Source organism: Lissotriton vulgaris, chromosome 2_1 (assembly GCF_964263255.1).
Source record: "Lissotriton vulgaris chromosome 2_1, aLisVul1.2, whole genome shotgun sequence".
Taxonomy (NCBI): Eukaryota; Metazoa; Chordata; class Amphibia; order Caudata; family Salamandridae; genus Lissotriton; species Lissotriton vulgaris.
Genome location: NC_141687.1, coordinates 2,107,008,736 through 2,107,029,619, shown reverse-complemented (window position 1 = coordinate 2,107,029,619; position 20,884 = coordinate 2,107,008,736). Strand labels below are relative to the sequence as shown.

At 49.0% G+C, this 20,884-nt stretch overlaps 1 protein-coding gene across 5 annotated transcripts in view; it reads left to right on the top strand.

The window, feature by feature from the left end:
- The window catches only part of ZNF280D (zinc finger protein 280D), a 761,599-nt gene that overhangs the window by 103,938 nt on the left and 636,777 nt on the right, over positions 1 to 20,884 (top strand). For all 5 annotated transcript variants that reach the window (XM_086958356.1, XM_086958358.1, XM_086958354.1 and 2 more), the window contains exons 3-4: positions 394 to 459; positions 572 to 936. In XM_086958356.1, the coding sequence (XP_086814482.1) occupies positions 394 to 459; positions 572 to 936 (431 nt within the window). The remainder of the gene's footprint in view (positions 1 to 393; positions 460 to 571; positions 937 to 20,884) is intronic.

Below are 20,884 nucleotides of genomic sequence, written 5' to 3'. Positions count from 1 at the left end.
TATGCTAAATCTAATGTTCGCATTGGATACCTATTTCAAGTTGAGTCTGAATAGGGAAACCACCAGAAAGATTTCCTGAGGTGAATAACTTTTTCTTTGGTGTTGTGGTTCTCCTTGTGGTGAAGGGATCTGCAGCTATCTGGAGATGTAATTATTTACTAAAGTTCTCCAACCCCTTAGAAGGAATGACTTAATCATTTGTTCATGTTCAGCTGCTTAAGCCATTCATTTATATAAACAGCACACTTAGTTGAACCTGAACTCTGAACACCAACACTAATGTTAAGCTTGAGAGATGGCTTTTTTTTGCTCAAATGTTTTTTGTAAGTATCTGTTGTAATGTTGGAATTGGATTGGACGCTAGTCTTTAATGTAAGCTTAATTGTTTTTCAGATAATCTAAACCGAGTTAATCCTGGCTCTTCAGCAAGAGGAATGCAGAATGGTTCACCAGGCAGAGGTACTAACAGTTGAAACAAACATGTGCTAGTTGTAATTGTGTTAAGTAAATGCAGTATACCATGTATTGCTTGCAAGATCCTTTATTGACATTTCTAATTTAAAATTAATAGGTGTGGTTACTACTTTCAAGTCTCCCAGTCCACAGTACAAGAATCTTCCCTCAGCTGGTACTATGGCTGTTGCGCCAGTTTATCAAGCTGCATCCAGACCTACGACAACTTCTGTAGTCCTCCAGCCAGTATCTAGGTCGAATGCTTCTGGATCAACACATTCATCACAAAGACCTGTTCCTGGTAGTTTATCACCACAACAAACGTCTAGACCAATTTCTGGAGTGCTACAGCCAGCTAGCAGACCTGTAACGATTCCTGTAACATCTCAGCCAATTTCAAGAAATGCAGGCATTCCAATAACTGCTCCACCAGGACCCAGACCAGTCGCTACAGTAACAGCTCAGCCAGTGACTGCAAGTCAGGTAACGCGTGGGCTCACATTTATCAAATATCTGGTTAAGAAGTCATTTGGAATTATTGGCTCACACATGTTGGTTAAATGTTTAGTTCTGCATGGTAAATTACCAAATAGAAAATTTCATTTTTCAGCTCACTCAGACTTCCACTAACAAGAAATCAAAATAGCAACATATATAATAATTTTCAATCCTTCATTATGCAGTTATTCAAACAATCGCCTACGCGCTCAGTATAATATAAAAGCAGGCTTATCTGAGTGATTATAACCCTTCATTTTCGAAATTGAACTACTCCATAAAGTCCTGTTATATTAGAGTATGAGACCGTCAACTGATATCACCACATTTTCAGAATCTTCTTTGTGGGAAGCTTTTTTTACTCGTATATCTTGGATTTATAGTGGGCTAATAACCTATTAGTAGTTTTTAATGCATGTTTCTCATATCTAAATCTGCTGATTGAAGTAAATATGGTGACATGCTTTTGACATTTTCCATTGTTAAACATATTCCTGATAGGATTTCTTGCAAATGCAATTTGGGTAATAAAATAGCATGAAGATGAAGTATATTAATTAAAATCTTTTTAAACTATTGACAAAGCTATTTAAAGAAAGGCTATGCACTTTCGGTTTTAAATTTGCTTAGGGACTTTAATATTTGGTTCCTTGTTTTATAACACATAACCTTCTCTCAACAATCTTTCTTTTCTAGTAAATTATTCCCTTTTAAAAGCATCTGCATCTATTATTGATAAAACCTTATAGGTAAAAATACCAGAACAAGTTCCGGATACCGCGCATCAAGAGAGCAAAAATGGGAGGGCGCTCCTTTTCCTTCCTGGCTCCCTCTCTTTGGAACTCTTTACCCCCCCCCTCTGCGCTCCGAAAAGTGCTTCCTTACCTTCCGTAAGGGAATTAAGACCTGGCTTTTCGATATGTAAGACGGCTGACTAGACTCTCCCCCATTTTTGTATACTGTTTTATACTCCCAGCGCCGGGAAACCTACGGGTAGCTGTGCGCTTAAGAAATGTAATAATAAATAAATGCCACTAGGAATTCTATTTTGCACTATGCAAGGTTTTTATAACTCCTTTTCGGTAGTGGCCAAGCAGGTTACGATGGCGGACGTGCTCTGCTGAGGCTCCGCGATTGGGAGACCCGTAGACCGCACCACATTGTCGAATCTGGCACCAAATCGCATCAACTGATGTCGGAACAGAAGCTGCATGCAGTGACACCAACAAAGTTCTGAATGCTGCAGTACTCGCCGAGCACACCAACATTGTTTCACCCCGGGGTCCGATAGCAAGATGGCATCCACCCGCGTTCAGCCCTGACTTATGCGCGGCTGTGCTTCGATCGCTGAAAAACGCATCTCTGGGCCGGGAGTGCCTAACTACTGCTTCCGACGACGACCGGACAAGACTTTGCTTGCTCGGCTGTGATCGCCCCTGCTAGCTGCTGCATACCCAATGAGCTGCGGAAAGGGCTGGGGGCAGTCAGCGGCAACCCGGCACAAGTGACAGCGCGACCTCACCTGAGCGGCGAATCCCCTTGACGAACGCCGAGAGCGGCCACTGAGGCGGACTTTACCGGCACCAGCGTGTGGCTGCCCCCCCCAATCCTCCCTCCACCCCCCATGGTTCATTACTTGGGGCCAATTCGCGCCAGATTCCAAAATGGCACCCGTGAGCTGAGACAACTCGGACCACCAGGCGAATATCCCCAGCGGACCCTCGTGCGGCATCCCAGGAGGTGAGAGGCGGGGACCCGATCCAATTCCACTGGTGCTTGCTATACAATCCTCCCCACCCACTGCAATGCCTAAGTGTTGGCCGATTCAGAAAAGGGGGTGGTGATGGACAGAGTATCTGAATTAAGCAAAACACTCCTACCCAGTCAAACGATCAGGGCTTGATCCATCACCGTTTTTTAGCTCACTGCACCATCCCAGCTCAGAACCTGGCTACATGCAAATTAGTCTGTCCCTGGCCCAGTGCATCATGGGAACAGGGCAGACCAAACTACCCAGCCAATTATTTTACTGGAAAGGAAACAAGCTTCCGGGGACCGGTTTCTGGCATTACAGCCGTCTTCGGCCCGGCTTGCTTGAATCCTGATGGTGCCGTGAGCAAGGGACTCATGTCTGAGCATACCCTTCCACGCTTATGGTGGACAAAACGATTCAGAAAAGGGATGGTGCAGTGAGCTAAAAAACAGTGATGGATCAAGCCCTGATCTGTTGACTGGGTACGAGTGTTCTGCTTAATTCAGATACTCTGTCCATCACCACCCCCTTTTCTGAATCGTTTTGTCCACCATAAGCGTGGAAGGGTATGCTCAGATGTGAGTCCCTTGCTCACTGCACCATCAGGATTCAAGCAAGTCGGGCCGAAGACGGCTGTAATGTCAGAAACCGGTCCCCGGAAGCTTGTTTCCTTTCCAGTAAAATAATTGGCTGGGTAGTTTGGTCTGCCCTGTTCCCATGATGCACTGGGCCAGGGACAGACTAATTTGCTTGTAGCCAGGTTCTGAGCTGGGATGGTGCAGTGAGCTAAAAAACGGTGATGGATCAAGCCCTGATCTGTTGACTGGGTACAAGTGTTCTGCTTAATTCAGATACTCTGTCCATCACCACCCCCTTTTCTGAATCATAAGTGTTGGCCGTGCATAGCGACAACCACTGCCTGACCCTAACATGTAGGCTTCAAGAGTGGATTGCAACCGAAGATCACGTTGCCGCTTCACCCACAAAAACAGCGGATGGGACCTCGGCGCTAGCCTTATATACTGCACCGCCAGCAGCGCGCATAACCGCCAGCAACTAGCATTGACGCCTTGGGTGCACCGGGACCCTCTGAACGTCATACATAATGGGTGTTGCCATGATGAGAACGCCAGATGGTAGAGACTGGTGCTGAAATAAACGCTGGGTTCAGATAACACACACCATACGTGCTAGGAAGCAAGAAGCAAGCCGGACAGGGTGAGACTGCTGCTGAAGGTGCCCACCACGAGCGAGACTGGCGACTCAACGGAGCAGGCCCCACTGGGGCGGGAGTGACCTGCGGGGACACTACACCCTATACATCAAGCGGTCAACAAGCGAGATAATTTGGCCACAAAGAGGCTCCAGACCGACTATATCCCTACTGCCGACAACGCAGGGCACGAAGAACTTCACCCCAAACGACAAAATGGGAAAGCCCAGAGCTACGCAGCAGACGACGGTCCCAGAAACCGCACCAGAGAACCTACCGCTCACTCATGCACTGGCCAAGCTGTCCACGACACAGCCGGAACCGACCATCTCGAACAAGCTTGATCAAGTACTAGCGGCAATCAAACTTTCTAGAGTCTCCATGGAGGAACGACTCGGCACCCTAACCACGGACATTCGTCTCATCCGTGACGATCACCGGAAACTGGCCAACAAGGTAAAAGATGGAGAGAAGTCTATAGCAGACCTGCAATCCACCGTTCACGCACAACAAAAAACTCTCTGGTGGAGGAGTGTATGGATGTGGAGAAGTGTGGCTCACGGTGTAGAGCAGGCAGACCCGGAAGCTGAGGTCAGACCCTAGACCAGGGTTCAATTCCCGACGCGGCAGGGTCTTGAGCTCAAAAGTCCACGGACTCGATAATTCTCGCTTCGGTGCCTGCTCTAATCATGGGTTATCACTCTGCAACTCTGGGCATTAAGCTTGCTTAATCTCCACAACGGCCCCCCTGCGGCGGGATGCCTGGCTTTCACCTTGGGGATGCCCTGTAGGGGCTATCTCACAGGGAAAAGCCAGGACGGGTTCCCAAGGCAAGCGCCGGGAAACCTCCGGGTAGCTGTGCGCTCAATAAATGTAATAATAATAATAATAATAATGACTTGGAGGGACGCTCGCAGTGCTGCAACATTTGCGCGCTGGGCCTTCCAGAGGGAGTTGAAGGGGCGCACCCACTCGCATACATTGAGGCCTGGATTACATTTTTCCCCCCCAATGACGGACCGAACAGTTTTCTTCTCAATAGAACGAGCCCACCGCGTCCCAACCCGCAAACCGCCTCCCGGAGCCCCACCCGGCCGATGCTCTCTAAATTTCTGTACTTCCAGGACCGCGATGCGGTGCTCAGGGCTGCCAGAAGCACAGGCCCCCTATAGGTGGAAAACAAACACATCATGATCTTTCCTGATTATGCACGGGCGTTGCAGAAACAAAGATCATCGTTCCTAGAGGTGAAACGCCGACCGCAGTCGAATAACATACAATATTCATTACTATTCCCAGCCCACCTAAAAGTCATTCATGCTGGCACCACCTATTTCTTCTGCAATGCCTAAGAAGCGTGTGAGTGGGCAGACCACCACTGCACCCAGTGCTCCACAGAAGAGGCAATTCGGGAGTGGAAACAAAAAGCACCACGAAACAGACGGCGCAGCTCCCAACAAACACAAATGCAGCGACTGCTTGGAAGGAGAGAGATAACAGAACACCACGTGCTGGAATCCCCGGACCTGGAGCAAATCATGCAGCAAAGAAGAGCAAAAAGATTGAATCGGTTAACAACTTGCAAGCAGCTTTAACACTCTATAGCAGGCATAAATGACAAGATATTGGGCAGCTAATTGTCTGATAATCTTCGTAGAAGGGCAGAAGAGTGTAGCTAGTGGTGCAAATCATGTCATTTCAAATGCTAGCTCAGTGTGTTCCTTGGAGGTAGCACTATTTACATTGAGACAATTCCGCACCAGTATATCTGTTCTGGATTCCGAACAGAGCTAGTCCCTTCATTTTGTCACCCTACTCTTTGTTGGGTAGCACTTTCTGTTTAGCCATCTTGTGGATGACTTTCAGAAAAATTCAAGCTCATTGACACAGCTAGTCATGGGTGCCAATAACTGCAGCAACTGTCTACATTTTGTTGTGGATAAACATATCACTTGAGAAAAATGTTGACAGTCTGTTAGCCATTGTATTCAATTTGACACAAAAGTAATACAGGCAAGGTCCGTGCTCCAGCTGAACCGTATCTATTAGTGGCTGCTCTACAGATTACAAACCATTTTTTCCTGCGATGCTCCAAGACGAGAGGTGCTGAAGGAAGGAGACCTCTTTCACCAAGCATTGACTTTACATACACGTTCACAGACCACACAACACTGGTCAGACGAGGACTTTGCAGTTACCTTCCAGAGTGGGTCAGCATAACCTTATACCAGCTGATTTTATCCACCATTGTCCACTGATAATGTTTGAAGAATAATTCCGTTCCACTCAGTCACCTTCATGAGCTTCATAAAATCAATCGATTATGGGATAAAATATAATTGTTTTATTTGCTCAGGGGCTGTAGAGATTGTACATGTACATTAAAAACTAGCTTTGGAAACGTGGAGCTTTGTTTAGACTGAAAGATGAATAAATAGAAACGTTGGTTTATACATGAAAAGGATGACGAGTTTACAATGTAACCATTTTCATCCATCAAATAGATCAAATTTTAAAGGTTCGTCACAGGAGAGCATTTAGCAAACCCTGGTAGCTGGATTTAAATGTCGGGTGGTTTTCCAAGCCTTTTTGTGAAACATTTTTTGTATGGTACTAAGTTTTTCACATAAAGCCACTCAATCAATAAATACATTATTTCTTTATAGCTACTCTATTGCTGCCTCCACCGCTGTTTGATGGAGATGGGCTTGCATTTCAGTTTCGTTGTTAGGGCCATCAAAGATGCTCTTATGTCAAGGTAATTTCTACATGATTACGACTGATGTTGATGTAGGAGGTCTGGTTTCTTTGCAGTAACCCCACCACCCCCCACACTTTTTGCCAGATTACTGATGCACTTTGACTCGATATGCCCTGGGTCCCTGACAATCGGTTACACAGGGCCTGTGTTTTTTTCCCAAAACTGTACCTTTGTAACCCCAATTGGTACCTCTATGGCCACATGTAAGTCCCTTGTAAAAGCTACCATGGGTACCAAGGGCACGGTGACCAGGGAAGGCCTCTAAGGGCTGTAGCACATATTTTGTCACACTTAGAGGTCCTGTACCTTGACATACACACACTGCCATTGCAGGCTGCGTGTTTAGGTTCAGAGAAAAGTGAAGGGTCAACATGGCACCCACTGCCTATGGTATAGGGAAGACACCCCTCTAACTAGGAACACTGATACCACTGGTGAGGGTATAGTTGAATGATCACTGTACTCCTGCAGTGTTAAGTCAATACTTGGATATTGTAAGTGCAGTAAAGCCATAAAGAGTATATCGTCTGGGAGGTTGTCATTATAAACTCCACATCACCATCATGGCTTTACTGAATTTGTGGAAGTTTTGTATCAAACTTCTCAGCATAATAAACCCACACTGATGCCAGTGTGGTATTTATTATACCATCCACTCAGAGGGCATCTTAGAGATGACCCCTGAAAAACGACCAGCCTCTGGTGGGTTCCCTGACTGGTAAATATCAGTAACACCGCAAGACATGTTTCTGGAACCATGGGCTGGGTGCCTTCGCTCCCTGAGCCCGGAAATAAAGCCTTGTCTGGGCAGAGGAGGCAACACCCACCCCTCCCCCCAAGTCAGGAAGAACCATCTATGGCTAGGGAGGTTCAAAGGCCTTGCCGACTTTGTAACGCAGCTCCAAGCTTTTCCTGCTATCAGGAGCAGGCCCCCTCTCAGGTGGTGTAGGCGAGGTGAAGCCCACTCTTCAGTGCCCACCATCTTGCAGATAGCAGGGACTCTCCAATCAGGATTAGGGATTGTGCCCACTTCCCCATGTGGGATGAGCACACCAAGGGAGAAGTCACCCTAAGGTCAGAAGACCATTGCCTACAGACCTCGAGACCTCTAAAACTCCCCCTAAATACAGTATTTAAGGAGCAGCCCTGAACTAAGGAGACCGATCCCTGCAACCTACGAATAAGGACGAAAGAAGACTCCCAGCAGAGGAGACTGCAGAGAAGAACTGACTTGGGCCCAAGCCCTACCGCCCGTCTGCAGTTTCCAGACACCCTGCGCCAAAAGTCACCTTGTGCTGCAGCCAGCGACCTCCAGAAGCTTTGGGAGGACTGACTGCCTTCAATAAAGACCAGATCTTCTGTGAACAGCAGCTCTGTTCAAAAGAAACTCCCAAGACAGACTCTAAGCCTTCTCCAGTGGTCTCCTTAACCCATGCCTAATTTAATCTTAAAACGTTAAACTACGAAATATTTTAAATGTACTGTTCTGATTTAATACAGTTGAGAATGTTTTTTAAACTCGTATGGTTTTTATAAAAAAATTAAATATTCAGATAGACATTCTAATTTGAGATAACTTTCTTTAAATAGTTATCCCACAATCTTTTAATCGCTTAGGTCTGTGAGCTACATGTGAAAAAATGTTTTTCAAAGTTTATAAATACCATATCACATTTTGTTAGACCTGTCTGCTTCTGGGGAGACTCTAACCATTATGATTTATTTTTGTCCCCCTTAGCCTCCCAGAGTTTCTATTTTTTATTTTTACATATGTCCATCAGGAATCTTTTTTAATGCTGTCAGGGGGCTAGGTGTTCCTTGGCGATGACGCCATTTTTCCCTCATAACCTGTGAGGCCTAGTCAGCCCCCTTGAAAATCTAGGGATCTCCAGAGACCTAAAATGGTGTCCACCAACTGCCATAACGGACACTACTGGAGGACAGGTCCATAGGATAACATTAGGGAACTTTCTGGAATTAACTAGAGACTTCTGCAGGTCTCAGGCCACCCTATATAAGGCCAGTGACCAGCAGCCATTTTGTGCTGACCCAAGAGTAGAGGAGTGAGGCAGTGGTGAGAGGAGGTGGACACACTGAGAGCAGCTAGTTTGTCTCTGAGGCTGACAGTTTCTTCAGAGGGTTGTTCCCCCTTTAACCTTTGACCGATCCCTCTCAAAACAACAATTGCTGATAAGAACATTAAGTTACTTGAGGAAGAAGACCCTTCTAAAACTGAACTCTGGTGAGCTCTCTCAGAACACTCGTTACAGAGGGGATCCCTGACTTTCCATACTCAGCGCTGCGCTTACCGGTGTTGTGGAGCAGCTGTGGTGAAGGCGGGTGTCTGTGGCACCATAGCGACCTGAAGAGCGAGGGCGCCGTGTGTGCACATCCTTCCTGAGAGGCCAGAGTGGGAAGTGTCTGAGGAGGAGCAGCGGCGCTGTGTTAGCTGATTGCGGGACCCCGGGGGCACCAGCCGCGTCAAGCGGAGCAGGAAGCGCTTCCGCGCATGTCCTCGGCGCGTCCGCAATTGAAAGCAGGAGGGGCCTAGGGTCGGGCAGGCCCAGGAGAGCAGCGTCGCCGCGAAGAGTAGCGTCCTTCCTGTGAGCGAGTGCGGAGGCGGGAGAAGAGCGAGAGCTTCCGCGCATGCCCGGCGGAGAAGTGCCATCTGAGGGAAAGTCATCGCGTCAGCCGAGGAGCGCCGCGTTGGAGAGCCAGTCGTCGATTCCCTCAGAAGAGGCAGAAGCGCCACAGCGGACGTCGCGGTAGGGAGCCCTGGGCCGGGAAAGCCTTCCCTGCCTCCCCCCTTCAGCCCGACTGCTGCCAAGCTCCATCGAGCGTGGAGAACACAACCGCTGGGACACTTTCAAACCCACAAGTAAGCCGGGTAGAGAGGGAGCGGGAGGCGGCAGCGTCAATTGCCTGAGAACCGGGACATCGGGGCTAAGCCCCAAGAGTTTAACTGTTTGATACCTGGAAAACTGAATTGGGAAAGTGGGTAGCGACTCACACAGCCACAGCAAAACCATTAATATTTACCACAGAGGAGAGAGGAGAAAGGTGTGAAGGGGACAACAGGGTTCCTGCAACAAGACCCTAATAGTCTATTGGTAACTGAGGGAGTGGATCCTCCACTAGAGAGGTGTAGTCTGTAACTTAACTAGAGGGGAGCCGTGTTAATACTACTGTGTCTTCCTTTTAGTCACATAACTGGAGGGTTATGCTGCAAAGATCTACATCCAGTAGAGGTCTGTGGAGTTGAGCAGTCACTTAAGAGCGGTGGGGTAATGTACCTGCTAATGAGTCTTTAAAAACGTATTGTACTGTCAGACTGCATTTTCCTTTCTGTAAATTTATTAGCGAAGTGTATTGTGACCTGAATAACTACAGACCTTAAATGTACCTTTGATTCTCAAATTCTGACCAGGAATATATTGAAGTGTGATCTGAATTTCATGTACAAGGTGTAACTTGATTGTCTTTTATCTCTGACTAAAAAGTATAACAAGAAAAGCATATTATTTTTATAAAAGGTAACGGTATTTTTCCAAACAGTGGTGTTGTGTCTTTATTTTAGTGGTTCATCACTGAGTTACTGTGAGTGAGACTTGTAAGTACTTAACCAACGCCTTGAGTTAGCTGTAGCCACTACTGTGCCAAGCTACCTTATGTAGACTTGGGTAATCTAGGTCCAACATAATTGGTGTTTCAGCGGTGGGATAACGGATTTGTACTTACACTCACTTATTAGTAACGCAGTGCCAACCACGAGACCTCACCTGGAGTTTTCTCCCTGCGGCCCTCCTAATTTAAATTTTGATTTTTCTAAATTGACTACTGGCGGTGGGTGGAGGTTGACCTCAGGTCACTTTGTGGATTTCTCCTGTGTAGCAGTTTATACTCCAAATAGAAATGGAGATAAATGTGGAAGAGCTGGAAAATTATACTGTGACCCAATTGAAGGAATGGTGTCAGCAGCAGGGGGTGTTTTTCAAGAAAGGCGCCAGAAAAGTTGAGCTGCTGACCAGTATTCGGGCATGGGTAGAGGCTCATTCCGGGGAGGAGGTAGAACCTGAGGAGAGTGACAAGGATACTGTCCTGGAGACCGCAACACTGTACCAGGCGGGAGGGGAGAACCTTGTAACAGGTCCTAGAACACCTTCCAGAGTGGGCAGTAGTGTGTCAGAGAGGGGCCTGACCGACGCCGAGTTAGAAGATAGGAGGGAGGAGAGGAGGATGAGAATAGAACTAGCCAGGATGGACATGGTGAGGGAGGAAAAGAGGTTGGAGCATGAGCGGACCATCAAAGAGATGGATTTGCAAGCCCTAAATTTACGAACCCCCAAACCAGAGAATGGTGGCAGCGATATCCAGACCAACACCAGGGAACCCAGACCGTACCTACCAAAAGATATTATGGCTTGCTATGTACCCAGTGACGACATTGCTAAATGGCTAGCCGCCTACGAGGTCTCGCTGAGGGCCCATGGGATTCTGGAAGTCCACTGGGGAGGTGGGTTATATAAATACATGCCCCCCACTGGCAGGGATACTTTGTTGGCCCTTGATCAGAGTGAACAGTCCTACTACCCGGCTATGAAGTCAGCGCTGCTCAGGAAGTTTGGGTTGACCCCTGAGAAATATAGGCAAAAGTTCCGGGGCAGCTACAAGCTGGGCACGCAAAACTGGGTAGATTTTTTGGACTACTCCAGGAAGGCCCTGGAGGGTTGGGTAAGAGGCAGCGAAGTAGGAGACTATGAGGGACTATATGACCTCATACTCAAGGAACACCTACTCGAGAAGTGTCTTCCCGAACTAAGACAGCATCTGGTGGACAGCAAGCTGACCAGCCCCAGGAAGCTTGCTGAGGAGGCGGACATCTGGGTTAGTACCCGGGTGTCGACTAGGGGCACTGGAGGGAATTCCCAGAAGCAAGGACAGGGTGCCCCCCAGAAGAAAGAGGGAGGGGAAACTAAGAAGGAGTTCTCAAAAGGGCCACAAAATACTTCGCAAGGAAGGGGCAGAGGATTCATCCCTAAGAGTAACCCCCCTCGCAACCCTACCCCTGGCCAAAGCCAGCAGCCAAGGGTTGTTCATTGTTTTGAGTGTGGTGGTGTGGGACACTATAAAGGAGATGTGAGATGCCCAAAAAGACCACCCCATCCCACTGGAGGAAAAGCCCCGGGAATCACTAGTGTAGTGCTCGGGGAGGAGATGCCTTTGGTTAATGGAGGGGAGCGGGCGGGTGTCACTTTAGTGTCCCTGGGAGATAAGGAGATGGTTCCAAAGACCCAGCTGCCCTCTAATACTACTAAGTATGAGCAGTGGGTCACCATCAATGGCCGTAGAGGGGAGGCTCTGAGAGACACAGGAGCCAGCATGACTATGGTAAGGAGTCAGCTGGTGTCTCCAGAGCAGGTCATCCCAGATGTACTCCATCCCGCCGTAATGGCTGACGGCAGATTGGGCCACTACCCTGTGGCTGAGGTTCCCTTTGAGTGGGGAGGGGTTGCAGGTCCACTTCGAGTTGCCGTAAGCCCTGCCGTGCCTGTTGACTGCCTGTTAGGGAATGATATGGAGCACAATGCTTGGAGGAGGGTGGAGTACCAGACTCACTCTGAGATGCTGGGACCCCCTGACTGGACTTGTGTCAGCACAAGGTCAGCGACTGCCCGAAGGGGGAGTTCACTTACGCTGGAGCCTGGAACAATGGCCCAGCCGGCTGCCAGAGAGGAGAAGGACAGGAGGCCGGAGGACCCTGCCTCGACATCTCCACCTCGTGAGACAGATGGACCACCTGCGGAGGTGGATCTGGAGTCCACAGGGGAGAATGTTGCTTCCCTGGAAAACCTACCCATCCCTACTGAATGGCATGTGGAGGGAGGTCCTTCCCGGGAAGAATTCTGTGAAGCTCAGAAAGAGTGTCCTACTCTCGAGGGGCTGCGGCAACAGGCCAACGCCCAGGCAGCAGGAAACATTGAAGGGAGCTACCGGATTTACTGGGAGGATGGACTCCTCTACAGTGAGCCCAAGGCACCTGGCCATGGTTCAGCCAGAGCCTTGGTGGTCCCTCAATGCTTTAGAGCCTTTCTACTGGAACTAGCTCATGAGATACCATTGGCAGGACATCTAGGACAGGACAAGGCCTTTGCCCGGCTTGTCCCCCACTTCTACTGGCCTCGAATGAAAGTGGCGTCTGATACATATTGTCGGACGTGTGTGTCCTGCCAAGCTAGTGGGAAAACAGGGGTGAAGCTTAAAGCTCCCCTGGAACCACTACCTGTCGTTAGCACCCCCTTTGAGAGGGTGGGCATCGACATTGTGGGGCCATTGGATCCACCAACTTCAGCTGGTCACCGGTTCATACTGGTTTTGGTGGATCATGCCACACGGTACCCAGAGGCAATACCTCTGAGGACCATCACTGCACCTGTAGTGGCAAGGGCCCTGATGGGGATCTTCACCCGAGTGGGTTTCCCCAAGGAGGTTGTGTCCGACAGGGGGACTAACTTCCTTTCAGCATACATGCGGGCTATGTGGAAGGAGTGCGGAGTTACCTATCGGTTTACCACTCCTTATCACCCACAAACCAATGGTCTTGTGGAAAGGTTTAACAAAACCTTGAAAGGTATGATACGGAGTCTACCTGAGAGCCTGCGGAGGAAATGGGACATCCTCCTACCCTGTCTCTTGTTTTCTTACAGGGAAGTGCCGCAAAAGGGAGTGGGCTTTAGCCCCTTCGAACTTTTGTACGGGCACCCTGTACGGGGACCTCTCAGCCTGGTGAAAGACGGATGGGAACGGACTCCCAGGAAGCTTCCCCAGGACGTGGTGAGCTACATGCTGGCCTTCCGGAGCCAAATGGCTAAGTTGTGGAAGCAAGCTTTAGACAACTTGGAGGCCAGCCAAGCAGTTATGAAAGAGTGGTATGACCACAACGCTCACCCAGTGGAACTGGAGCCTGGACAGAAGGTGTGGGTGATGGAACCTGGAGAGCTAAATGCCCTCCAGGACCGTTGGACAGGCCCCTTTGAGGTTTTGGAGAAAAAGGGGAAGTCTACCTATTTGGTGGATCTTAAGACCCCGAGGCAGCCCCACCGGGTGCTGCATGCCAATCGCCTCAAGCCACATCATGAGAGGCCCGAGGTTGTCTTGATGATGGTAACCGATGGAGCAGAGGAAGAAGAAAGTGAACCTCTCCCTGATCTTCTCTCGTCCCAAGAAAAGAATGGGTCGGTGGAGGGAGTAATTCTCTCGCCATCCCTAACTCCTGAACAGCAGAGTGATTGCCGCCAGATCCTGGAGCAATTTTCTTCTCTGTTCTCCCTTGTCCCGGGTAGGACCCACCTGTGTACCCATGACGTGGACACATGAGACAGCCCACCTGTGAAGTCTAAAATCTACCGGCTGTCGGACAAGGTGAAGGCCAGCATCAAGAGTGAAGTCGCCAAGATGCTGGAGCTGGGAGTGATTGAACCTTCTGGAAGCCCTTGGTCTAGCCCGGTGGTTTTGGTACCAAAAGCTGCCCCACCAGGCACCACACCTGAATTGAGATTCTGTGTGGACTACCGAGGCTTGAACTCAGTAACCAAAACTGATGCACATCCCATCCCATCCCACGGGCGGATGAGCTTATTGACCGGCTGGGAGCTGCTCAATACCTAAGTACCTTTGACCTAACTTCAGGGTACTGGCAGATTTCCCTTACCGAGGAGGCGAAGGAAAGGTCAGCCTTCTCTACACCTCAGGGACACTACCAATTTCGTGTGATGCCCTTTGGGCTCAAGAATGCCCCTGCCACTTTTCAGCGGCTGGTGAACAGGGTCCTTTCTGGAATGGAAGCTTTTTCTGCTGCATACCTGGACGACATTGCTGTCTTCAGTAGCAGCTGGGAGGACCATTTGCAGCACCTGCAAGCTGTTCTTCATGCCCTGCAACAGGCTGGCTTGACAATCAAGGCCAGCAAGTGTCAGATCGGACAGGGGTCAGTGGTGTACCTAGGTCACTTGGTGGGCAGAGGGACGGTGCAGCCCCTCCAGGCAAAGATTGAGGCTATCATCGCCTGGGAGCCCCCCAAGACTCAAACAGAGGTCCGAGCCTTCCTGGGCCTCACTGGATACTACCGTCGCTTCGTGAAGGGGTATGGCACTATCGTGGCACCCCTCACTGAACTTACTTCCAAGAAGCAACCCCGACGGGTAGTCTGGACGGAGGCTTGCCAGCGAGCCTTCATGACCGTGAAACAAGCATTGTGTTCCGCTCCCATTCTCAAGGCCCCTGATTTTGCTAGAGAATTCATTGTCCAAACAGATGCGTCAGAACATGGCATTGGGGCAGTGTTATCGCAGCTAAATGATGAGGGCTTGGATCAACCAGTGGTCTTCCTGTCCAGAAGGCTACTCCCCAGGGAAAGGAGGTGGAGTACAATTGAGAGAGAAGCCTTTGCGGTGGTTTGGGCTCTGAAGAAGCTGCGGCCATACTTGTTTGGCTCGCACTTCCTAGTTCAGACTGACCATCGCCCCCTTCGTTGGCTGATGCAAATGAAGGGGGAGAATCCCAAGTTGCTAAGGTGGTCCATCTCCCTACAGGGAATGGACTTTAGGGTGGAACACCGACCTGGGGCGGACCATGCCAACGCAGACGGTCTATCCAGGTATTTCCGCCTTAGGGATGAGGACTCCCAAGGGGTTGGGTAGTTCTCCCCACTTTCAGCTGGGGGGGACGCGTGTTAGACCTGTCTGCTTCTGGGGAGACTCTAACCATTATGATTTATTTTTGTCCCCCTTAGCCTCCCAGAGTTTCTATTTTTTATTTTTACATATGTCCATCAGGAATCTTTTTTAATGCTGTCAGGGGGCTAGGTGTTCCTTGGCGATGACGCCATTTTTCCCTCATAACCTGTGAGGCCTAGTCAGCCCCCTTGAAAATCTAGGGATCTCCAGAGACCTAAAATGGTGTCCACCAACTGCCATAACGGACACTACTGGAGGACAGGTCCATAGGATAACATTAGGGAACTTTCTGGAATTAACTAGAGACTTCTGCAGGTCTCAGGCCACCCTATATAAGGCCAGTGACCAGCAGCCATTTTGTGCTGACCCAAGAGTAGAGGAGTGAGGCAGTGGTGAGAGGAGGTGGACACACTGAGAGCAGCTAGTTTGTCTCTGAGGCTGACAGTTTCTTCAGAGGGTTGTTCCCCCTTTAACCTTTGACCGATCCCTCTCAAAACAACAATTGCTGATAAGAACATTAAGTTACTTGAGGAAGAAGACCCTTCTAAAACTGAACTCTGGTGAGCTCTCTCAGAACACTCGTTACAGAGGGGATCCCTGACTTTCCATACTCAGCGCTGCGCTTACCGGTGTTGTGGAGCAGCTGTGGTGAAGGCGGGTGTCTGTGGCACCATAGCGACCTGAAGAGCGAGGGCGCCGTGTGTGCACATCCTTCCTGAGAGGCCAGAGTGGGAAGTGTCTGAGGAGGAGCAGCGGCGCTGTGTTAGCTGATTGCGGGACCCCGGGTCACCAGCCGCGTCAAGCGGAGCAGGAAGCGCTTCCGCGCATGTCCTCGGCGCGTCCGCTATTGAAAGCAGGAGGGGCCTAGGGTCGGGCAGGCCCAGGAGAGCAGCGTCGCCGTGAAGAGTAGCGTCCTTCCTGTGAGCGAGTGCGGAGGCGGGAGAAGAGCGAGCGCTTCCGCGCATGCCCGGCGGAGAAGTGCCATCTGAGGGAAAGTCATCGCGTCAGCCGAGGAGCGCCGCGTTGGAGAGCCAGTCGTCGATTCCCTCAGAAGAGGCAGAAGCGCCACAGCGGACGTCGCGGTAGGGAGCCCTGGGCCGGGAAAGCCTTCCCTGCCTCCCCCCTTCAGCCCGACTGCTGCCAAGCTCCATCGAGCGTGGAGAACACAACCGCTGGGACACTTTCAAACCCACAAGTAAGCCGGGTAGAGAGGGAGCGGGAGGCGGCAGCGTCAATTGCCTGAGAACCGGGACATCGGGGCTAAGCCCCAAGAGTTTAACTGTTTGATACCTGGAAAACTGAATTGGGAAAGTGGGTAGCGACTCACACAACCACAGCAAAACCATTAATATTTACCACAGAGGAGAGAGGAGAAAGGTGTGAAGGGGACAACAGGGTTCCTGCAACAAGACCCTAATAGTCTATTGGTAACTGAGGGAGTGGATCCTCCACTAGAGAGGTGTAGTCTGTAACTTAACTAGAGGGGAGCCGTGTTAATACTACTGTGTCTTCCTTTTAGTCACATAACTGGAGGGTTATGCTGCAAAGATCTACATCCAGTAGAGGTCTGTGGAGTTGAGCAGTCACTTAAGAGCGGTGGGGTAATGTACCTGCTAATGAGTCTTTAAAAACGTATTGTACTGTCAGACTGCATTTTCCTTTCTGTAAATTTATTAGCGAAGTGTATTGTGACCTGAATAACTACAGACCTTAAATGTACCTTTGATTCTCAAATTCTGACCAGGAAAAATATTGAAGTGTGATCTGAATTTCATGTACAAGGTGTAACTTGATTGTCTTTTATCTCTGACTAAAAAGTATAACAAGAAAAGCATATTATTTTTATAAAAGGTAACAGTATTTTTCCAAACAGTGGTGTTGTGTCTTTATTTTAGTGGTTCATCACTGAGTTACTGTGAGTGAGACTTGTAAGTACTTAACCAACGCCTTGAGTTAGCTGTAGCCACTACTGTGCCAAGCTACCTTATGTAGACTTGGGTAATCTAGGTCCAACACATTTCATCTGCATTCCAAGGTTTGTCGGTTTTTCACATAAACCTTCTATTTTGTATTCAGTTGATGAGGAAAAGAGTTCCTTTGCTGTTTGTCTAATATAATCTGCCACATGACTCATAGGCCACCAGTCAGATGCTCTGGGATGACGTATTTCCTTAGGGTCAAACAACTTTTGACCTAAAGGATCAACCACAATTTTATCTCCTCATGTAGCTATTCTCACTTCCAAAATCATCCCCCAAATCGTCTTTATAATTTAAATTCAATATATATTCATCCAAGTCCGTATTATCTGCAGGGTTATCCTGCCCATCATTGCTTTTGCCATAACACCCAATCTATGTGAGACGCTTTGGACTCAATTTCCTTCAGCACTGGAACCCAGATGCTTCCCTTTGCTATTACATTTACCCCCTAGGCCTCTATGAGCTTTTTCTTTACTTTCCGATATTTAAAAATAATAATCATCATCATAATCATTCATCGTCGTCGCATCCATCATTCATCCATCATCTTCATCCATCATCTTCATCCATCATCTTCATCCATCATCATCATCTTCATCCATCATCATCATCTTCATCCATCATCATCATCTTCATCCATCATCATCATCTTCATCCATCATCATCATCTCCATCCATCATCATCATCTCCCTCCATCCATCATCTCCTTCCATCCATCATCTCCTTCCATCCATCATCTCCCTCCATCCATCATCTCCCTCCATCCATCATCTCCCTCCATCCATCATCTCCCTCCATCCATCATCTCCCTCCATCCATCATCTCCCTCCACCCATCATCTCCCTCCACCCATCATCTCCCTCCACCCATCATCTCCCTCCACCCATCATCTTCATCCATCAGATTAATCCATCATAATCTTAATCCATCAGCATCCATCCATCCATCCATCCATATCCATATTCACCCATCATCCTTCATTATCCTTTATCATCTTTATCCATCTTTATCCATCATCTTCATTTATTATCCATCATCTTCATCCATCCTCTTCATGTATCATCCATCCATCTTCATTCATCCATTTTCATCCATCATCCTCCCTCATCCATCATCCTCCCTCATCCCTCATCCTCCCTCATCCATCATCCTCCCTCATCCACCATCCTCCCTCATCCACCATCCTCCCTCATCCACCATCCTCCCTCATCCACCATCCTCCCTCATCCACCATCCTCCCTCATCCCTCGTCCATCATCCTCCCTCATCCACCATCCTCCCTCATCCACCATCCTCCCTCATCCACCATCCTCCCTCATCCACCATCCTCCCTCATCCCTCGTCCATCATCCTCCCTCGTCCATCATCCTCCCTCGTCCATCATCCTCCCTCATCCTTCATCCAGTCATCATTGTCATCCAGTCACCATCATTCTCATCAATCATCATCATCATCATCAATCATCATCTGGCTGCCTGCCTGCCCTGCCTGATGGACCTGGCTCCATCAGGCAGGGAATCCCATAAACAAGCCTTAAAGTCTTACAAAGTAGCCATACTGGAGGAAAAAGAACTATACTTCTCCAACATTGTCGGGTATACCACCTCCTCCGACGAGCTCTTCAACATCTTCAATACTCTTGCTGCTCCTTCTATTTTGGACAAGGTGGAACCCTCACAGGCACTTTGTGACAGCTTATCCTCCTTTTTCCGCTCTAAGATAGATGACATCTATGCCCAGTTTGAGACTCAAAATTCCTTGTTGATGCTGGGCACTAAGTCAGATACTCTTCCTAACAGCGGATTCAACCGCACATCCTCAGGGAGTCTTTGCTCCTTTCCCAACATCACGACTGAGGCCGTAGACCTGCTGATTGAAGGGATTAAATCAGGCCCCCCACCGGAACCCTGATCCCTTAAAGTCGTAAAAAGTGCAAAAGCAGCTTTTATCCCCCACTTCGTGACAGTCATGAACTTAGCCATATCCTCAGGACTCTATCCGCTGATCTGGAAGGCTGCAGTGGTTTGGTCCATACTTAAGAAGCCCTCACTAGATCCTTCCAATCTTAAAAACGTCCGTCCTAGCTCCCTTCTTCCTCTTCCTGCAAAAATCCTGGAATCCCATCTTGATTCGCATCTGAGCGCCTGCCTGAGGGACTATCTGATCTTAGATGACTCCCAACATGGCTTTAGAAGCTCTCGCACTACTGAGACTGCACTTACTATGGTGCTGGATAATATTTGAGTCCAGGTGGATGCAGGTCATACCACCCTCCTGATATTACTCGACCTCACCGCCGCTTTCGATACCCTGTCCCCTCACAGATTGGTGGAACGCATTGAGGAGATAGGGGTCAGGGGCCGGGCATTGGATCTCCTTGCCTCGTTTCTTAGTGAACGGTCTCAACTAGTCAGAATGGGGAGTTCCTTCTCAGAGCCCTCCCCCCTTGCCTTTGGTGTGCCCCAGGGCTCCTCTCTGAGCCCTACCCTTGTTTAATGTCTACGCGGCCCCACTGGCAAGGGTGGTGAAAGCATTTGGGCCGGAGTTCTTGTCCTACGCGGACGACACCCAGATTATGGTCTCCATTTCGCACAAGGTTGGGAACGCTGCCCAAAATTTCAAGGATTGCATGGTGGCAGTCTCATCTTGGATGGTTCAGAACTTCCTTAAACTAAATGGCGAAAAGACTGAGGTCCTGAATTTGGGGAAGGCCTGGACATCTGGTCGGGCGAGTGGTGGCCGGATTCCCTTGGTACCTGTCCCATTCCTGCCTCTCATGGGAAAAATCTTGGAGTCATTATTGATGATTCTCTCTCTGACCCTGCAGGTCTCAAGGACGGGGTCCGCCTGTTTCGGGCTTATTCGTATTATTAGAAAAATATCCACATTTTTGTCTCATGAAGCCCCAAAAAAGGTGGGTGTGGCCCTAATCCTAGCCAGATTAGACTACTGTAACGCCCTCTATTTGGGCATAAACAAAGGCCAGCCTTATCGCTTGCAGCTGGTTCAAAACGCAGCTGCAAGGTTGGTTCTGAATCTCCCGGAGTATCACTCGGCTGCATCATCCCTCCGCCTGCTGCTCTGGCTTCCGGTGGACCGTAGAGTTCTATTCAAGACCCTCTGCCTCGCTCACAACGCTTTTTATGGCCGGGGCCCTTCTGGCCTAAATAGCATCATCAAAAGATATATGCCCTCAAGAAACCTTAGGTCAGCAAATCGTAATCTTCTCATTGTCCTGAGGTTCTAAAGATCGAGGTGGGGTGGGGGAGAGCTTTCCCGCTGACTGCTGCCAAGGCGTGGAACTCTCTCCCGGTCTCCCTCTTGGGGAAACAAGAACACTCTGTATTTCGGAATTCCCTGAAGACTTGGTTGTTTTCCTAAGAGCAGGGCTTAAGCATGATCTCCGAAGTGGTCTGTGGGTGTTCTGTACACAAGCGCCTTGACGCCCTTGGGCTTAGTTTGCGCTATACAAATTGCTCATTCATTCATTC